This window comes from Anabrus simplex, chromosome 6 (genome assembly GCF_040414725.1).
Source record: "Anabrus simplex isolate iqAnaSimp1 chromosome 6, ASM4041472v1, whole genome shotgun sequence".
Lineage (NCBI taxonomy): Eukaryota > Metazoa > Arthropoda > Insecta > Orthoptera > Tettigoniidae > Anabrus > Anabrus simplex.
Window position 1 is genome coordinate 1,924,697 of NC_090270.1, and position 21,799 is coordinate 1,946,495.

The window sequence follows — 21,799 nt, forward strand, 5'->3', positions numbered from 1 at the left end:
AATTGTTGACGAACTGGAACAGTTGTTCACTGGTAGTGATGGAAAATCCAAAAACTTTAGACAGAATATTTGGCAGTACACTAACGCAATGTCATTTGTTTCCTTTGGTGCAAAAGTTTACTTACACTTACACTTTCAGAATACATGGTATGGTTCATCATCGAATTTCAACATTATACCTTAAAGATGGGCAAAGCCAATGAAGTAAGAATATCCCATGACACTAACCTTAATTTGACCAAAGAGACATACAGATTTGAATGATTTGTTGAATAAATTTAATCGTTATGTTCGTTCATACAAGACCATGCATCAGAAGGTCAAAGAGGAAGAAGTTCTTGCTCAGAAAGAAAATCGTCCTCAACTCAATTTTGTTATGCAGTTCTGCAGATTAACGACGTTATAATGATCCAACAAATTCTGAAAATGCTACTGTGTTTGAAACAGCTGATGGAGCGCCACCTTCTCACAGACATATTACAGTGTATGAAAAGGAAGGCGGATTTCAGAAAATAGATTATGATAGTATGCATTGCAATCCTCTGTGTTATACTTTAATTTGGCCCTGTGGTGAACCTGTTTGGCATATAGATATGCCTATTGAGGGTGTACGTCAGACACCAATAAGGAAGACTGTTGCTATGTGACAGTATATTTTATATAGAATTGCAGCGAGAGGAGGTTGTCTTTCTGGTACCTTCAGTCCTGTCATAAATGCTGGAAAACTTACTCAACAACATTTTGTGAACTATTACTGCCGTATTGAAGGGGACAGACTAAAGTACATTCGGAGGGAACAAATTAAATTGCGTGTAGAGACATATGTAGGGTTAGCAGATGCTGTACGTGTGAGAGCTGAACAGGAGAATTTGAGAGTAGGTAGGATGGTAGTTCTGCCTTCTTCGTTCATTGGGAGTCCGAGGAATATGATGCAGAATTACCAGGATGCTATGGCAGTAGTCGGAAAGTTTGGGAAACCCGATCTATTTATCACATTCCCCTGAAACCCAGCATAGTCTGAAATAATAAATAGTATCCATCATTGGGAGACACCAAATAATCGACCAGACATTGTGGTACGAATTTTTCGTGCTAAGGTGCAAGAATATTAATACAACTTATTTATAAAGTGGAAATCTTTGGAATAGTTAAAGCGTTCTTGTACAGTGTGGAATTTCAAAAACGTGGGCTGCCTCACATTCATTTCTTACTAACCTTACAAGATAATTCGAAATTTAGGAACACAGAGGACATAGATAAAATTGAAATTCCTGATCTTTCTAATGAATAACTCTATGAAATGGTTAAAACTCACATGAAACATGGATCATGCGGTCATCTTAATCCTTCCTGTGTATGTATGCAAGATGATAAATGTAAAAAGGATTTTTTCAAATTGTTCAATGGCTATCGCTTTTACCAACGGAGAGATAATGGTAGAACCATAACTAAACGTATTCATGGAGAGTATGTTGAAGTAACCAATCAATTCATTGTTCCGTACAATCCATTCCTTTTGCTTTATTTCCATGCTCATATCAATGTTGAGATCTGTTCAGGTGTGCGTTCAATGAAATACGTGCATAAGTATGTCTAAAAAGGTCATGATTGCTGTAATATACAAGTAGCTGTGGAAGATGATACTGTTGCTCATGAAGAAATGTATTCTTGAAGGCTTGATATGTTGGGCCAAGTGAAGCTGCTTGGAGAATGCTTGCATATCCTATGCATGATCAGTCGCATACTATAGTTCGATTGCCAGTTCATTTGCCTGACTTTCACAATGTTTACATCAAGAATGATTCTCCTGAGGAAGCATTGATCCAACCTGAGTTACGTATGACACATTTAGTTGCATGGTTCAAACTTAGCAGCAATCCTGCCACAAGAAGTCCTTACATTTACCCTGAAACCCCAGTTCACTACGTGTGGAGTAAGAATGAATGGCTTAAACGTAAAATTTATACTAAATGTACAATGTTTCACCTTCTGATTCGGAGCGATATCATTTACGTCTTTTATTGCTACATGTGGTAGGAGCCACCTGTTTCGAAAATTTGAGGACTTATAAAAATGTAATGTACCATACTTGAAAGCAGCCGCCACAGCACAAGGGCTAATATTGAACGATATTGAATGGCAACGTGGTCTAGAAGAGCCTTCTTCTTTTCCAATGCCATATCAGCTTCGACAGTTACAAGGACGGTTTGAAAAGTTCTCGGAATCACCGCTAGATATCAGTGCTAGAGCAACGAGGTTCCCGCGCAATAATCGCACATCCTTTGTGAGTGAACACGTGGCACGTCAGTGCTCTAGCTGCAGGAGTGTGGTAGTGACGACTCTTTGTTGTTGTTCCTGCGTAGTGATTTGTGACAATGGAAAAAAACTTAGATTCAAGCAGTGATTAAATACTTTGTAAAGAAAGGTATGAAAGCAAAGGAAATTCATGCCGACTTTCAGACCACACTGGGGGACTCTGCTCCTTCATTTTCAACTGTTGCCAAGTGGACCAGCGAGTCTAAATTTGGTCGGAAGGCCAAAAAGTGTTACGACCCCAGAATTTATCGCAAAAGTGCATAAAATGGTCATGGAGGATCGTCGACTGAAAGTGCGGGAGATTGCTGAAGCTGTAGGGATGTCTTCTGAACGGGTATATTATATTTTAACCGAAGAATTGGGTATGAAAAAATTATCCACAAGATAATTGACATTGGACAATAAATGCACCAGATTGGAAATGTCTGAACAAAGTCTGGCCCGTTTTCAGTGCAACCAACAAGATTTTTTGTGCCGGTTTGTGACTACAGATGAGACTTGGGTCCACTACTATACCCCGGAGACAAAACAGCAGTCAAAGCAGTGGAAACATGCTGATTCACCATCACCAAAGAAAGCAAAGGCAGTGCGTTCGGCCAGAAAGATCATGGCCTCAGTTTTCTGGGATGCAAAAGGCATTCTGCTAATAGATTATCTTCCTACTGGCCAAACAATTACGGGGCAATACTATGCAAACCTCCTAGACCAACTACAGGAAAAGATATGCGAAACAAGGCCTGGTTTGGCAAGGAAAAAGGTCATCTTTCATCAGGACAACGCTCTGCCGCACACAAGTGTTATTGCCATGGCAAAACTTCATGAACTGGGGTACGAATTGTTGCCACATCCACCTTATTCACCTGATTTGGCACCATCAGACTTTCATCTATTCCCCAAGCTGAAAATTTTCCTCGGTGGACGGAGATTTTCTACAAGGGAAGAACTGACAGCCGAATTGGAGAGGTATTTTGCAGGCCTGGAGGAATCTCTTTTTCGAGATGGGATCAAGGCATTGGAACATCGCTGGACCAAATGCATTAGTCTACAGGGAGACTGTGTTGAAAAATAAAAGCAGTTCCACCGAGGTAAGATACTTAATTCTAGTACATTCCGAGAACTTTTCAAACCATCTACGCATTTGCCTACATATGCATATTTCATTCACCTTCCAATGCTTGAAATTTATGGAATGTCTTCAAAGAGGCTATGTCCGAAGATTTCCTTAAATCATACACACCCGAAATAGCTTACCAATTAGCTACGCAAGACATTTCCACTAAGCTAAAATTACATGGTTTTTCTCCTTCATCTTTTGATTTACCTAAGATTGAGGATCCCCCTGAAAATGAATAGGAAACTCGGGAGGAAATCAAAGTTGGTGAACTGACACAGATGAGGGCTACAGCTAATGAAGAACAACGGGTTGTTATTGATGAAATTCTTCACTTACTCCTGAATAATGATAGATCTACAAGTGACTGCAAGGCATACTTTTTGGATCGACCAGGCAGTACTGGAAAGACTTTTGTGTATCGGTGTTTAATCCACAGTTGCATTAATTTAGGAATACAAGACATTTCTGTGGCATGGACTGGAATTGCTGCTATGTTGCTTCCTCATGGTCGTACAGTTCACAGCCGATTAAAATTACCTCTAAATTTACATGAACATTCTGTATCAGGTTTGAATGTGAACAGCAAAAAGGCTAACTTAATATTATTCGTTCTGCTAAGCTCAATATTGGATGAAGCACCCATGGCAAACAAACATTCTTTAATGTGTATAAACCGGTCACTGAAAGATATCACAGGTAATGAGGTACCTTTCAGTGGAAAAATTATCATACTAGGAGGAGATTTCTGACAAGTATTACCTGTTGTTCCTCATGCATCAAGAGCTGCTGTAGTACAAAATTCAATTAGGCTTTCACCTCTGTGGCCACTTCCCAAAATTTTTAAACTTTACAAGAATATTCGAGCTAAGGCGGATGAATGTGAATTCGCAGAAATATAATTTTGTTTTGTTGTAGCCGTGACATCAAACCTTGCTTACTGGGACATCAGAGTACTACACACGAGTTCCCTCGCAATCAGGAACTCCATCCACACGACGACTGCTTCGCTCAACTACTTTAATGCTGAAGTATTTGCAGAGAATTTGGTGAGTACCTTGGTGGCTTTTGACTCTTAATAACCATAAGATGAAGATTTTAAATTATAACCCAAGACCAAAGCCTCTCAAACCTATGTTACATATTATTTCATATCCATAAAGACAGTGTTGATAGGCTGTTTCTCTTGATAATTAAAAAAGGAAAAATCCATTCAGAATGCTCTAGATTCACCCTGTTCCACTTTCCACCATAGTATGTGCCGAAAGTCAAAGAACAAATACGTGTAGAGGGACTGTTTGGTTGCATGACAACTGTAGTTTAGCAGAACCTGTACAGTAGAAGCCTGGTAATCCAAAGCTTGCAATACAGATTTAGTGGGAAAAGAATTAAAATTCTACTTCCAATATTATATAATAATGCTCCTCAGAACGTGCTCACCTGATGAGTTAAACTGTGCAGTGCAGGAGGCCATAGCCCTTTCGGGATTTACAAGGCTTTTTTTTTTGAGGCCAGCTTAGAACCATGGTTCTTGTGCTTTAGCTGTGTTGTTGTTGTTGTTGTTGTTTTTTATTGTTGCCGCTTCCGGTGTTGTTCTTAATGGTGGGTCTGGCTGCTACTTTCTTCCTGGTACCTTCACCTTTTCTGTTAGCCCAGTAATTCTTCCATTTCTGGCTGAACTCTGTTTTGTGTTGCTCGCACCATTTCCTGGTCTCATTGTGGTTAGTTTTTGTAAGATATGTGAGCAAGGGTCCGGTTTTGATAGTTGAACGGTAGTTGCTCCTGTTAATTATGATGGCATTATTAAGTTCGGCCAGATCCATCTCTGCCTGCTGGATCCACAGCGATCCAGTGGCTTTACCCTTGCTGACTACTTCGAAGATCTTATAGGACAGCCTGTGGGAATCCATTCTATACAGGTGTCCATAGAAAGCACACCATTTTCTTCTGGTGGCATCTGTGAGGGTTTCTTGGTGTTGGTAGAGTTCACGGTTTGGTTTGTACACTCGTCTTCCATCTGATAGAATCGTTGGTCCTACTCTTTTTCTCAGGAACTTCGAGGGCTCTTAGTGGGGTCTTCTTAGTTGGAGATCGACACTCTGCTGCGTAGAGGACTGACGGTCTGAGTATTGCATTAGTTTGACATTCATCGATCGGTGTTTTGAGGCGTACAGTTTTCTGCAGGCGTGATATGCCTTGTCTAGTTTGATCTTCTCTGCTTGAGAGCAACCATTTCACTAAGGTCTTCTGATATCCACTCTCCAAGGTACTTTACAATTTTTGCTTTCTTGATATGCTTGGTGTCACTGACTCTCATTGTTCTAGGGCTTCTTTTATATTGGTAATGAACTCGGTCTTTCTAGTGTTGATCAGGAGACCTGTTTTGGCCCCTTTTTGAGTGTAGTATTTGGAGTTGTATAGTAGCTTCTTGCACGTCGTTAGCTAGTAAGGTCAGGTCATCAGGAAAGGCCAGGCATGGGATCCTTATGTTGTCGGCTTTGACCCCTATTCACTGGTAGGGGTCTGGTCCATTCCCTGATGGATCTTTTCCAGGACACAAATAATATACGAGATCCCATCTCCTTGCCTCACCTGTGTCTTGGTTGGGAAGTTGTCCGACAGCTGTCCTCTAAACTTTACTTTGGAAGTTGTGTTTCGCAGTGTGGCTTGCGCTAACTTATTTATTTTTTCGTTGAGTCAAAGTTTCATTAGGGTTTTGAAGAGAGTTGTTCTATCCACAGAGTTGTCTGGTTCGCTTTTTTCTATATTGGAGAGATTTTGTATGTGTTCAGTACAGGATCTCGATGTTCTGGATCCTGCTAGGTAATCTCCTAACTCGTCCAACTGCCGCGTTACATGCCGTTCTAGGATAGTGACCGCAAAGAGTGATATTCCTCTGTAGTTTTCGGGGTCTGTTTTGTTGGATAACTGCTGAGGTCCAGCTCTTACTAGCCCATATATCAAGGATCACTTCACGTGTGTTCTCTGGCTTGTTTCAACATTTCCGCTACTATCCCATCTTCCTCAGAGGCTTTGTTTTCTTGAGAAGTGTTATGACATCTTTGACTTCCTCGTATGTTGGAGGAGGGATGTATTTGGGTGTTAGGATTAGTGGGTTCTGTAACTGGGAATCGTTGGGCAGGTTCTTCACCATTTAGGATTGTTTGGAAGTAGTCGCTTGGAGTCTTAGTACATTCACTGTCGTTGAGGCACAGTGATCTGTCTGTTCTCTGGAGATGTAAGGTAGGGGGAACGAACTGGGTCATCTGTTATATGAGACTTTTGTATAGGTCTCTGTAGTTGTTCCTTCCAAAGTCTTCCTCTGCTTGCTTGAGCAGTTCTTTGTTGTGCTTCCTCTTTGCCCCTCTTATGATACTGGAAGTGGTCTTCCTTTGTGTAACAAAGGCATGTAGGTTGGCTTCGTTCTTATGTTGGTTCCATTTGACCAATGCCACTCATCTGGCCTCATCGCATTCGCTGGACCACCATGGATGCTTATTTCCCTTAGGTCTATCGGGGATCGCCTCCTGAGCCACTGCTATTATGGGTTTGCTAAGTGGGTCCCACTTTGCAGTAGTGTTAATGCTGCTGTTATTATGGTTCAGTCTCTCTTGGTACCTTGTGCTGTCATTTTCAAGTTTGGTGATATCCAGCCCCGTGGTGTAGGGGTAGCATGCCTGCCTCTTACTCAGAGGCCCCGGGTTCGATTCCCGGCCAGGTCAGGGATTTTTACCTGGACCTGAGGGCTGGTTCGAGGTCCACTCAGCTTACATGATTAGAATTGAGGAGCTATCTGACGGTGAGATAGCGGCCCCGGTCTAGAAAGCTAAGAATAATGGCCGAGAGGATTCGTCGTGCTGACCACACGACACCTCGTAATCTGCAGGCCTTCGGGCTGAGCAGCGGTCGCTTGGTAGGCCAAGGCCCTTCAAGGGCTGTAGTGCGATGGGGTTTGTTTTTGTTTGTTTGTTTGTTTGTTGATATCAAATCTAGGGATCTTCTTGTTTGTCACTAGCATACCAGTGGCTTCAGGTTCGTTTTCACCAGCGACAGGTCCTCTTAGCACCTTGATGTTCATAATGTCGCAGTGGTAGTGCCTGGTTGATCTGGAACTCGCCCATCATGTCATGGCCTTCCTGGGTAGGTGTTTGAAGGCTGTAGTCCATAGTTAGTTGAGTTCCTTTTGGTTCTCTTGTGGGCAGGGTATCTTTGTACAATCCTTCTCTCCCGATGTGGGACTTTATCTAGTGTTTGCTCAAGGGTGGTCTGTGGGTCATTGGTAGGAGCATGGAAGTTAACCAAACAGTGTCCTCTATTATTCCATCTGAAGGCTAGTACTGAGGTTCTTTCGTTGGGTGAGGAGAAGTCAAGTATGCTTGTAACCAGTCCCCAGGAAGGGTATGTTCTCCATAACTCTCTTATCAGGTTTTCCCTTATGTATCCTGTATCCTTGAGATTTTATGGCATCTTCATCCTGGAACCTTGTCTCTTGTAAGGCTGCTATAGTGATGTTGTTGTCGTTCAGGACTTCAAGTATGTATTTAAGTTTTCCAGTTTTGATCAAAGAGTTGATATTGATCGAATCTAAGTATGTGATGTTCCTTTTATGGTTTCTCTTAGTTCCAACTGGGTCACATGAAGGTGTAGGTCCCCCAGAATCTGACGACCTACATACTCTGCCATGACCGGGGGTGGATTGGTTACCACCTGGGGTTTTGTCTGTATTAAATTTGTACTTCATGTTGGACACAGTCTTTCACACGTGTGTAGGGTTTGGTCATCCGAAGATAACGAGATGTTAACTATCTAGGCTAGCAAAGGGAACAGACATGTCGTGTGGTGTGTGCCGGTTGAGTTTAGTGGAGTGGAGAAGGAGTGGGGGAGCAAACGGGTCAAGTGCAGAGTGATGAAGGAAGCCTGATGATCGGTATAGAGCAACACAGGGTCATTATCGAGAGATGGCAGGGAAGAATGAAGAAGGGAACTAATAATAAAAAGGAAGGTAAAGTAGAGTTGGGAGTGAAGGAGGAGATGCTGTTAGCGGCAGTGGTGGTCACTGCGCTGCTGGTTATTGGAGGAGTGGAGGTTAATCCAGGCCCACAGTGTAGCAGCAACATGAGCTGGGAAGACATAGAAGTTATAAGGAAGGTGGTAAAGGAGGTAGTGGAGGAGACATGCCCATTAGATCAGATAAAAGGTGCTACGGGAGCAAGTTAAAGGAGCACAGAAAGACGAGGCAGTCGATCCAGGAATGTATGAAAGAGACTAAGGCAAAGATGGAAGACAGTGAGAGAGAAATGGTGTCACTAAGGGAGAAAAAAAAAAAATATGGAAGAGATGGTGGTAAATTTGAAGAATGAAATTGCAGCCTGCAGTCAGGATCGTAAGAAGAAATCCATACTTATTTATGGGGTAGAGGAAGAAAATACAGGAGCTAAAGTGGTGGTAGATGTCATTTAAAATAAAATGAAAATTAACTTTAGTGAGGTCAATGTAGATATTGTGGAGGGGATAGGCAAGGTGAGGGGGCGCAGACCCATAAAAGTGTTGCTGCTATCTTCACTGATGGCAGATATAGTGTCAAGGAACACCGGTAATCTACGGAGTGGGAAAATTGGGATTAAGAGGGATTTGGGAAGAGAGGAATATAAGAATTCCGAAATTTTGAAGAAGGTTTTAGTGAGAGCACGACTGCAGGGGTTGAGGGCCAGATACCGGTGGTGAGCTACGGGAATTGAACAGTGACAAAACTGAAAGCATGGGAAGAGAGTTTGAAGCAAGAAGAAAGCAGTAGGGCAGGTGAGCAGAAGTGATATCTTAGAAGGAGTCAGGGAAGCAGAAAATGAAGTAATAGGTGCCTTGGCTAAAGGGAGAAGCTTGAGCTTAAAGAAACTATGGGGTAAGAAAGGTAAAAGTGACGAAGGCATGGTGATGAGAAGTAAAAAGTCAAGTAGTAGTAGTAAGTAAACTGGATTGCTTTTGAAATGTTTAGTGACTTTAGTGGCACTAATCTCATTTTAAATTCATTTGGAGGGTAAAGTATATGTGAATGATGAGTTGGTGGCAGGAGAGGGATGAGAATTTGTAATGACTAGTGAATTTATTGTGGAGTTTGATTGTGATTATATTTATTGAAATGTTTAGTGACTTGAGTGTAAGTAAGGTAATTTGGAAGAGTGATCAGTTGATGGATAAGAGTTTGATTTGGATGGATATAAGGTAAGAGTGATTATGATTAAGAGGCAGATGTGGTGGTATATAAAGAATGATGATAAAGGGTAGAGTGTAGTTGAAAGGAATAGTGAAGATGAGAGAGATTATGTAGGGCCGAGTTGCTGGTAGGAGATTGGAAAGTATGATGGGAATTTTGAGTGAAGGTTGCTGAAGGATGAGAGTTTGATTTGAATGATGAGTTGGGGGCATGAGATGGATGAAAGGAGTGGTAGTGGCGAAGTGAGATTATGCCAAGAAGGATTTGAGTTATTTAATGTGAGGGTGGTGGTTATGAGTGATTGTGTTTGTTAAGTGTGTACCAGCTCGTACCGGCAATTACTGGTACAAGTAAACAAAGGTAAAAAAAACTCAAACAAGGACAAAGTTAAACAGGAAGCGTGGATACTCACCCAAATCAGGAACAGGACCATAAAACAGAGGCAATTCGGACCGTAACCTAGCGGTTTTTGCGGTGGCAATGTTTGAAGTATGAAGGAAAGAAAAACACTGCTTAATTTCTTTCAAAACAATTAAATCATTTAATTAATAATTTCTTTGCAAAAACTTTACCCTTTTTTAAAAAAACATACCTTTTTCTTCTTCTTTAAAACCTACGGTGCACCGTTTATGACAAGATAAAATTAAAAGGTAGAAATTAATTAAATATAATTAAAGATTAAGTCAAAATATTTTCCTCTGAGAAGAGAGACGCCTCTAAGTTAAAAACTAAAATTGACATTAAAGAATTTAATAATTAATTTGAAAAATTATCTTCTGGCAGAACGCATGTAAAGTAAACAGTTTTTCCAGAACATTAATTACATAAAATTACAGGATTTCTTGCCCTTATCTATTACATGATCCCAAAAAAATTAAGATTTACAATGAAGTTATTTGTCCCAGAAAGATGCAGAGAGATATACAGGGTTCGATAGAGATCTTCCTGCGGTACGGAGTTTGAAATGGTGCAGTCAGTAAGCCGAGAACTTTCCATAATACCAAATTTCCAAGTTCTACAGAATGTAATTCGTAGGGCGGAGTAACATCCACCAAATTTAACCAAGTTTTAAGGCGAGGCAATCCAGGAACAGGAGAAAGAACATTAGAATAATCTTGAAAACGTTATCTTATGAATTACCCAGGCATTTTGTGGTATTTCAATGCTCTAGCGATGAGCCAACGCTAAACACGTCCAAGTTCCATGATGGACGACAATCAACACGCCACCCACCAATAAGCTAGGCCAAGCCGAACTCGGCCGGACAGCGGACGAGCCACGAGCGATAGACTCGCTTTAGACCCGGTGCAAGACCGGACCATGAAATAACAAAGATAAGAGCAGAATACAACGTAAATGTACGATGGAGCACTACCCCGCGGGCTGAGAAGATACAAAAACATAGTGACGTAAGTCGCACAGGAAATAAAACTAAACAGAGTAGGGATAAAATTCCCAGGTGATACACTTTCCAACGGCATTTTGCCCAGGCCAAAAATGTAGTAGGGAAAGGGAAAATCGTGTGCCAACCGGCACAAGTGTACATTAGGTTAAGAGTGATTATTATGGTTAAGTGTATTGAATTACAAGTGGTTGTAAATTTGAATTGAGTAGTGGAATCATTGAATAGTGAACTTATGGTGGAATTTGATTATGACTGGTAATAAGGAAGTAGAACATGTAGGAAGTTGCAACGTGAGGAGAATGTGTCACACTATCATGGCGGGTGTTGTTATATGAAAGCTGGATCAGTGAACCTGAGTAGGTCAAGTGAAATGTGCAAGGTTCAGGAGTCCAGTCAGAAGAGATATGAAGGAAGGTCTTTAACCTCCTTGCAATGTTCTGCGTTTTTCAATTTTGCCTTATGTTGTTTTTATTTTCATTTTGTTCATACAGTTGCCATATCACCATGGCCTTCGGATCCCTGGAAGCAAGTAGAGTTGAGCTTGTCTAGGTTAGGTATGTTATTTTTCTCCATGAACGGATCAATAAGGTAATAATTGCTGTAGATCTGGAGGAAAATAAAGAATATACTGATACTGATATCAATAAGTCACTGCTGGTAGTACAGCAGAGGGAAGTTGAGGACAAGGAAGTGTTGCAGAGGAGGAGAGGGAAATATAGAGTAGATGGTGAGGAGGTGGAACAAAGTGAAATGGGTGGGAGAAGTAGGTTCTGCAGCCATCAGGGAAGATAAGGGAAATCAGGAGGGGAGAGGATTTAATGAGGCAGATGGAGCTAAGGCTCTGATAATGGAGGGCTCTATTGTTAGGCATGCAGGGAGGAAAAGGAACCAGGGTTGAGTGTTATCCGAATTTAGTTTAAAGCAGATGTTAAGTAAAGTAGAATGAAATAAGGATGGTAAGGGGAAGATGGCAGTTTTCTTTGTTGGTACCAACAACATAAGGTAAGCACAAATAGGTACCAACATAGTTGGGGATGTGTCGGATCTGGTTATGGTAGAAGAAGTTTAAGGCGAGAAGATATTTTTATCAGTGGAATGCTATGTCGGAAGAATAATGATTGGAAGTACCTTGTACGCCCTCACTCCACACAGACACACTGCAGAGAGACTTGGAATTGAATCTAGGCTTTTGGCATACAGTATAATCTAGTGATTAGAAATTGTATGCAATCCCCTCTCCTATAATGTCATCGGCAAACCTCAGAGTTTTGATTTCCTCTTCCTGGATTGTGATTCCTTTTACAAATTCCCCTTTTAGATCCTTCATCACCTGTTGTATGTAAACATTGTATAATAACGCTCCTCAGAACCTGCTCACCTCATGAGTTAAACTGTGCAGTGCAGGAGGCCATAGCCTTTTGGGGATTTACAAGGTTTTTCTTTTTCTGGGCCACCTTAGGACCACGGTACTTGTGCTTTAGCTGTGTTGTTTTTGATTGTTTCCGCTGCTGGTGGTGTTCTTAATGGTGGGTCTGGCTGCAGCCTTGTCTCACTCCTTTTTGGAAAAATGCTGCTTTTTCACAGCCTTCGAGATCACTGCAGACTGATTTGTTTTTGTGCAGATTGAAGATAATTCTTCTTTCTCCCGATAACCTTCAGGATGTCAAATAGCTTGATCCAGTCAACATTATTGAATGCCTTTTCTAGATCTACAAATGCCATGTGTGCATGTCGGCTCGATCTTCTAAGATTAGACATAGGGTGGCGTGCACCAACCAAGAGTAAGTTCTACTTCCGTAGTAAAGTACTTTTGAAGTCAGCATTCGGCGACTTCCATACGAGAGTAAATTACTTCCGAAGTATTTTAGTCCTCTCAGATACTCCTGGACTAAATTACTACAAGAGTAAAATGTTGAGGAGCACCATCTTGTAGTATATTACTAAAGAAGTAAATAACGTACGAATATAGGTTAGAATTTACTCTCACGTCATCCATGGAGTAAGCTAAGTTTAGACTTGTTGACTAATGATAATATCGTGCCGTATATGAGAGGAAAGACGTTTCAAACGTGTTTATGGATTACTTAGATTATATTGACGATCTCGACGCAGTAAACGATGGGAAATGTAATAGTGCGTAGGCCTACAGTGCGTGAAAGGCGATAGCCGTGTAATGTGAACACGGCGAGTTTCAGGAACGTTTTTTGTCTTAGGAAGGAATCCTTTACTTTCCTTCTAAATCTACTTGGAGATCACTTACAGCTGAATTCTTGTCTTAATTTTGTTGTATCTCTAAAATTACAGTTGCTGTGTGCCCTACGAGTGTTTCGTACCGGAACATTTCAGTACGGTACAGTTGCCGGTGATCTAATTAACGTTTACCGCACAACTGCTAGCCGTATCTTTCATCGCGTAGTTAAAGCAGTAGTTGAGGCTAAGAGGGAGGTACGCCTGCAAATGATGATGATCGTTCGGAAAATGAAAGGATATTGTTCACGTTGGCAGGTTTCCACACGTCGTGGGTGCAATTGACTGTGACTGCGCGCATATTCCCATTTATTGCCCTCTCGGTGACAACGGTGAACTTTTCAGAAATCGGAAGAGTTTTTTTTTTAAATTTGCTTAATGTCGCACCAGCACAGATAGGTCTTATGGCAACGATAGGGCAGGAAAGGCCTAGGGATGGGAAGCGACCGTGGCCTTAAGGTAGGGCCTACAGACCCAGCATTTGCCTGGTGTGAAAATGGGAAAATTTCGTTGTGGATGTAGGCCATCTGTATGAAGAAACCGCCATCAGTTTTAATTTTTCCCGCGTATCCATGACTTTCTGCTTTGCTTTTAAGTCCTTCTACAGAATCTTAACTTGCTTTTCACTGCGTTTTCCGTCACTCGAAGCATTGAATTCTTTCGTCACGACTTTCCATGAATTTCCTTTCTTATCCAGCATCTTTATGTTGTGTTTCTTACACCTTATATATTTGCATAGATCGTCATTATCTCTATTAACAAGCATTTATCTTTTTCGCTTACATTTTTCCCCCGTTTCCTAATGCACATAACCTTATCTATTTGGATTTCTTTAAAGAAGATACATGAACACAGCACTACTCCGCGAGTAACGAACGCTACTTCTGTAGTAGTAACTAAAAGAGTAAATTGTACTTCAACTCTCCGACGTTACTTCCGGAGTAAGTAACTCCCGTAGTAATTTACTTCTGTAGTATGGCCTTCTTTAGTAAACGCTACTTCCGTAGTAATTTACTCCAAGATGGTGTACGCCACCCAGAAAGTCAGGATTGCTTCGTATGTTCCTACCTTTCTTATGAAGCCAAACTGATCTCCCAACTCTGCTTCAGTTTGTCTTTCCATTCTTCTGTTAATGATGAGAGTTAAAATTTTGCAGCATGAAATACTAAACTAATGCTGCAGTAGTTTTCACACTTGTTACCACTGGCTTTCTTGGGAATAGGTATAACAGCATTCTGTCTAAAATCTTCTTCTGTATCATACATCTTACTAAATGGAATAATTTTGCCATGCTGGTTTCTCCTAAGGCAGTCAGTAATTCAGAGGGAATGTCATCAATTTCAGGTGACTTGTTCCTATTTAGGTCGCTCACAGCTCTGTCAAACTCTGACCTCAAAATTGGGTCTCCCATTTCATCAGCATCAATAGTTTCTTCTTGTTCCAGAACCTTATCATCTATTACTTTCTCTTGATACAATTGTTTAATATGTTCCTGCCATCTTTCTGCCTTGTCTCCTTTCCCTAGGAGTGGTTTTCTATGTGAGCTCTTAATATTCATACACCTAGTTTTCCTTTCTCCAAAGATTTTCTTGATTTTCCTGTATGTAGCATCTACCTTTCCTATGACCATACAACCTTTAACATCCTTGCATTTCTCTTTCAACCATTCTTCCTTAGCTGACCTGCAGTTTCTTCTACTTAATTCTTTAATTGCTTGTATTCTTTTCTGCCCTCCTTATTTTTTCATTGTTTTATTTTTGCTGTTCATCAATCAGGTGTAATATCTCCCGAGTTATCCACTGATTCTTACTTGATCTTACCTTTCTTCCTAACTTCTTCAGCAGCCCTACTGGTCTCATTCTTCAAGACTGTCCACTCTTCATCTATTGTCATTCCTTCACCAGTTTCATGTAATCATTGTGCAACATCTTCCTTGAAATTCTCACTTAATATATCCTACACAACAAGGCTAATAGTAAAATCCAGTCAACAGAAATAAAATTCATCAGAACAATGAACCAAAAGACCAGGAAAGACTTGAAATGAAGTACCAGGCGAGTTGGCCGTGCGGTTAGGGGCGTACAGCTGTGAGCTTGCATCTGGGAGATGCACTGTCGGCAGCTATGAAAATGGTTTATCGTGGTTTCCCATTTTCACACCATGCAAATGTTGGAGCTGTACCTTAATTAAGGCCACGAGTGCTTCCTTTCCTTTCCTACCCCTTTTCTATCTGTGTCGGTACAACGTAAGGCAGCTTGCAAGAAAAAGAGAAGTAAACAGGAAGGAACACCTGTTACTGAGACACAGGCTACAATGGTTTGGACATGTAATGAGGATGGACAGAAGGAGAACAACTAGGAAGTGAGAGGGAAGAAAGCAATAGGGAGGCCAAGGAATCGATGGATCGACACATTGAATTCGGAGAGGAGGACATAGGGGAACAGAAACTATACCCATGTTCATAAAAACCAGAACACCTTGAAAGACTAGAGATAGGAAGTTCATATTCACAGGACATGTGCATTAGTATGTTCTGAAGAAATGATTAGCATTTGAACCATGTTGGCCCTCAGGTTCAAGATCCACATCGCACCACCACCGACTGGCAAAATGTGCCTGCGGCTCTCATTGTCTCTATGAACCGAAGGTAATAGGTCGGTGTGACTTGAACAGACATGCAGGATGCCTCGCAGACGTATATGAGAACCTTACCGTCAAGTGCGTGAGTTTGAAAGAGGATGCATTATTGGCATGAGAGAATCTAATGCATCCATCCGGGAAATTGCTGCTCATGTGGGACGAAGTGTGTCGGCAGTGCAACAGGTGTGTAAAGAATGGTTTACAGAAGGCCGTAGAACATGACAAGATGGGTCCGGTTGCACCACCTAGTCCACACCTCGAGAAGATCTACACCTCATCCGAATAGCATTGCAGGACAGATCTGCGTCCTCCTCGACTGGTCCAACAGTGTAACACATCGTACACTATCAGGAGTGACAGTCTGTCGCCATTTATTATGGTCTGGATTACCAGCGCGTCGTCCACTTTTCCGCCCACCTTTGACTAATGTACATAAACATGTTAGACTGCAATGGTGTATGGAACAATGTCATTGGGGACAGGAATGACAGCAGATAGTGTTTTTGAACGAATCCAGGTTCTGTTTGTTTGAAAATGATGGCCGTATTTTAGTTCGCCACAGACATGGGGAGAGGCATCACACTGACTGCATTCACACAAGACATACAGCACCAACGCAAGGCCTTATGGTGTGGGGTGCTATTGGGTACAACCACAAATCACAGTTGATATCCTGAGACGACACCCCAGAAGCCATATTTCAGCGGGACAACGCGTGACCACATGCTGCTGCACGAAGACGTGCCTTCTTGTCTCAGGATGTCAGAATGTTGCCCTGACCTGTCCGATCACCAGACTTGTCGCCAATCGAAAATGTGTGGGATATGATGAAAGGACAGGTGCGGCGCTATGGCCCAATGCCAACCACTAAAGATGAACTGTGGAACCAGATGAACGCAGCATGGATGGCTCTACCCCAGCATGCCATTCACGCCTTATACGCGTCAATGCCGTCACGTATGGAACAAGTTATCAGTGCCTGTGAAGGACCCAGTGCCTACTAGGCAACAGGACACATGCTGAACCTAGGTAACTGGAATGCTAATCGTTTCTACGGAGCATACTAATGAACATGTCCTGTGAATATGAACTTCCTATCTCTAGTCTTTCAAGGTGTTCTGTTTTTTTGTGTGTGAACATGAGTGTATTTTGTGACAGCAAGAAGTGGTGAGCGCTTGTGCACCACACCCAGGAAATTGGAGCTGGAAAATGGTGGTGATGTAAAGAACACAGCATGTTCACTGTGGACAGCAGTTGAACTAACTGTGCTGACATGCATTATACACTGAGTGGCCAAAAGTCATGGGAAGGGATGTCAACAAACCTACATGTCATAACAACATTATAGCATCATAGCATATCAAATGAGATGGTCTACAGAGGTCCAATATCAACATTCAACTACAACCTCATACTTCTTCATCAGAGTGAACCACAATCACCATTGCCATTAACTTTTGACTTTTATCGTACGTAAATAAATAATTACAGGTCACTTGGCCATCTTTTAACATTATTTTATTCAACATTATGGTTAAAAAATACGATTTTTATGGTCATTTCTCATTATTTTCTAGTTCTAACCCCTAGTCAGTCAACATCATTTTATAGCAATTTTACCACTTGTCTACAACAAACTGTTGCTTTATTCATTTCCAAAGTCACTATTGCAAATACTTTCACCAAATGTAAACTTCTCACTCATAGTATAGCCTTTAAAACCAATATTGTACTAGTCTTTCCATATATTAATTTTCTCCCAAGTCTCTTCAAGTCTTTTCATAAGTTATATTTTATTTATATGTAAATCAGGTGCCTGATTTTATCAAGGTTAAACCCTATATGTAAGGCGAAACATGTACCATTTTAATTAACATGTCAATGTAATTCAACAGAGACAAGATTTATTGTATTGATTAGGTGGCCAAATTAATAAAATAACGTATTGTTATTATTTCAGTCATTTATCATCAATACGGATCAAAAATGATATTTATCACATGTAATAGGTTTCACCAGCCGATGACCAACTCGTGTCCCTTTGCTGACACCTCTACACAGATGTGTATGGGCCCACGAACATCAGCAATGGACCGTGGAACAGTGGCGGCATGTGGTATGGCCCGATGAATCCCGGTTCGAGTTGTATCGAGCTGATGGCCGTGTGAGAATGTGGCATATGTCCTGTCAAGTTATGAATCCTGCGTGTCAAGGTTGTGTCCAGGCGGGAGGCGGCTCAGTTCTGGTCTGGACGGCGTTCTCACAGTCGCAGTTAGGCCCCGGCTGCAGGAAGCGCTGACAAGTGCACGTTAAGTGAAAGTTATTTCAGATCTTCTGCATCCCTTTCTGGCCTTAGAGTACCCTGAAGGGATACCATGTTTCAGCAGGACAATACGCCATATCACCGCTCTGTGGTAGCACACAGGTGGTTGGGAGAGCACTCTACTGAAGTTAAGACCATAGATTGGTCCTCCAGATCCCTTGATCTTAATCCAGTCGAGCATTTATGGGATGCTGCCGATGCTGGTGTATGCTCCATGAACCCCTCACCAACTACACAAGATCAGTTGTGGGTAGCAGTGCAAGATGTGTGTGTCCAGATCCCTCTAGAACGATTCCAACACCTTGCAGAGTCGATTCCTTGCCGTATTGCTGTCATTTCGAGGACTCGTGGAGGAGCAACTCGTTACTAACATCACATTCAGAGTCTTCCCAGGACTTTTGGCCATTCAGTGTATAACATGGGGATAGAAGTTCATTCATTTTCATATCAGCATAACAGCAACCATAATGAAAACATTTCTTTCTTGAAGAAAATTTGACGAGATTTGTGTTAGAAACGTATAGAATAACCCACAATAATCAGAAAGAGATATTGCAATGTCCTTCCTTGTGTCCTGCAATTATCATGGCAATTCTCTTCTTGTTGATGGCTCCTCTGATGACTTCGGTGGATGACGTTGAGTCCTGAGCCATAAAATGCAACGATGTTCTGGACCTCTTCTCCTTGATGTTTTCTCTTAGTTTGTGATGTTTGAAACATCACAGTATGTACAAAATTATCGAAGTGTGTAATTAATTGGAAAGATGTATATATTTAATTAGTGGTAGGTCATTTTTAATTATTATGTTTATATAGGGGTTGTTAGTCATCCATGTCACATCATCATTTCATTTCCTTGTATCACGGCTATAACGTATTCTGAACGAACGACTTCTTGAGTATGGTATTACAACATCACTCATATTAATAGCTTGCAGTAAATTTCCAGTATCCGAGGTCAGGTAACCGGACTCACCATGCTAATTTTAGCCCATTATCAGGAAAAAGATGTCTTGAAGCTTGCAAGAGTCCTTACCCCTTCCGTACTCTGAAGTGACAGTTAAAGCCTTGTTAATCCCTACTTTTCGAAGTTCACTACATGCTGCTTTGATTGCCCGGGAAAGTTCAACCTATGTGAATAGACGTTAAGGAACAAGATGCTGGATATACAACGATGGATAGGAGAAGGGATGGTACATAAGATCTTACTGGACCATGTGATATGGTACTTGGAGGGAGATTTTGAAGCCTATATACATCAAAAGCATAAGAACTGGAGAGGTGAATCCTATCGAGCAATTCTAATCTATTCTATCATTACAACGGAAAACGTCTTTACATCGGAGAAAGTGTTAACTGCTGAAGATCTTAACTTAGTTCACTTCGCATCTGAGTAGAGCACTACTCTCATCGAGACCTAGTTATCTCAATGACGAGAGTTAAAATCAACGAGAGACCGGTTTTGACTGGTATAGGACAGGAGAAATTTTGTTATGTATTTATTTACGGTACAAATCTGTAATTCAGAAGAAAACAAGTGTATTCTTTCCATGAACGTAACCCAATGTGGTTTTGCTATTGATATCAGGACTCATTACAACTTTGCTATGCACGAATCAGAAATAGGACTGGTACCTACGAGAGATGACGACGCTAGTAAGAGAGGTCCATCAAACATCACCTGCTACATAGATCGTGTCCAGATAACAGAGTCTACAAATGGTGAGCTAATGGCTTCCGCGCAACAGTCCAGTTTATGAAATTTTATTTCATTCAGTTTTTCTTTTGCTTCCGTAAGTTCAGAGTTCGTAAATGTGCCGTTACGTTTTTCAGCCTAATATATAGTTATTTAAATGGTTATTGCAGAAACTCTTATTAACGATCCTTAAATTCCAAGTTAGTGTGTACTTAATGGTTAGTGTGCCGTCACCCCATCTCTGGGAGTATTTAGAGTCTCATTACGTATTATTAATTATTAACTATCGTCTTCAAGCCATAAGTTTGAAGGCTGGCACCCATGGGATATTGCTTTTGGAGAAGTATATGTGCAAGTATTTATTTATATTTAAATTAAGGTGACCCTGCACGTCACATATTGTTGCAGATCTGTGGGGAAGAGTGGTTACGTCATAAGTTCATGAGTAGAAATTTGTGGTATCCCTTGTTCTTGCACATGATGTGACCAAAATATTCCAGTTTGACAGTATTCAGCAGGTCTGCCGTAGTGTTTCACCCAGCATGCTCTCAGTAGTGTTCTAAAGGAAGAGTCTGTTAAGTTAGATCTAAAAATTTAGTAAAGAAGAAAGAATAAAAAGCAGTATGCCTTCATGTGGCTACTGTTTAAGGACATTTTGCAGTAAAAGACAGTATCAGAGTGAAGAGAAAAGGTCCATTACTTTGTCACACTTGTGAGCACACAGTATGTTTGAAATGTTCATTACTCTCCAACAAGACTGTTTTAGAACATAATGTGATCTGTCAGGGGTCAGGATATAAGAAGACAGGGCACAGTTACATCTGTTAAATTCATCTTGCCAGCGTATGCTTGCGCACTTCTGCACCAAGCTCATATCAGTCATTATGGTCTTTTAAAAGGAATCCTTCAACTGACATGTTAGTTTGTTCAACTGATCATTTTTCACTAGTTTCAACATCTTGTGAGCTTTTACATGACCGTCATGGGTGGTTTGCATTTTGTCCACATCACATGTGATATCTTTGACTGTTGTTCACCCAAAATGATAAATTGATGTGATTCTTATGGTGTTTTCACCTTTGCCTTGAAATTTACTGAATATTCCATTTTCTGGGATAATTCCCATACTACAGTATTTGTTTACGTTGTTAAAGTTGAACAGGAGATAGCAGTATTTGTAGTGTCGATGTAGAGAGGATTTTTTAGCAAGTACAACATGATTGTAACTGATAGGCGGTCTCGAATGAAGGAGGACACCGTTTAAACAATTGGCACATTGTACTTCAATCATCATTGAAATTCCTCTTCCTTGTAGGTGTGTTGTACTGTGATAAATGAATACGTTCAGAATAGTATTATTCACTTTGAAATAGTGTTTGTAAACTTGTAAATATGCATATTAGTGTGTGTGTTAATACTTCTTGCAGTCTATGTTGATGTTTGTCTTATTTTGCATAGTGTATTCAAAACTGCATTGTGAGCAATGTGTGATTAAACAGTATGATTTTACTCCCAACTGTCGTGTGTGCAATTTAGCCAATTATGCCTATTTCGATGATGATTGAAGTTCAACATGCCAATTGTTTAAACGGTGTCCTCCTTCATTCAAGACCGCCTATCAGTTACAATCATTTTGTACTTGCTAAATAAATTTAAAAAAACTCTACATCGGCACTGTTTGTGGAGACCCAAATGCTCTGCAGTGCTGCCAAGGCAAAGGAAGGACTGCAAAACATTTTTCTTCTTCCATTCAAGTCTTTGATTGCAAAGTCGGCACATCAGTATAGGCTTATCTGTATCACTTCCATAATGCCCCAATTTGTAACATTGCTAGGTGGAGGGACGAGTAG

At 41.0% G+C, this 21,799-nt stretch overlaps 1 protein-coding gene across 4 annotated transcripts in view; it reads left to right on the top strand.

Annotated features, from left to right (window-relative positions):
* Nse4 (Non-SMC element 4) overlaps positions 1 to 21,799 on the top strand; it is a 243,308-nt gene that overhangs the window by 24,710 nt on the left and 196,799 nt on the right. For all 4 annotated transcript variants that reach the window (XM_068228190.1, XM_068228188.1, XM_068228189.1 and 1 more), the window contains one exon: positions 4,346 to 4,476. In XM_068228190.1, the coding sequence (XP_068084291.1) occupies positions 4,346 to 4,476 (131 nt within the window). The remainder of the gene's footprint in view (positions 1 to 4,345; positions 4,477 to 21,799) is intronic.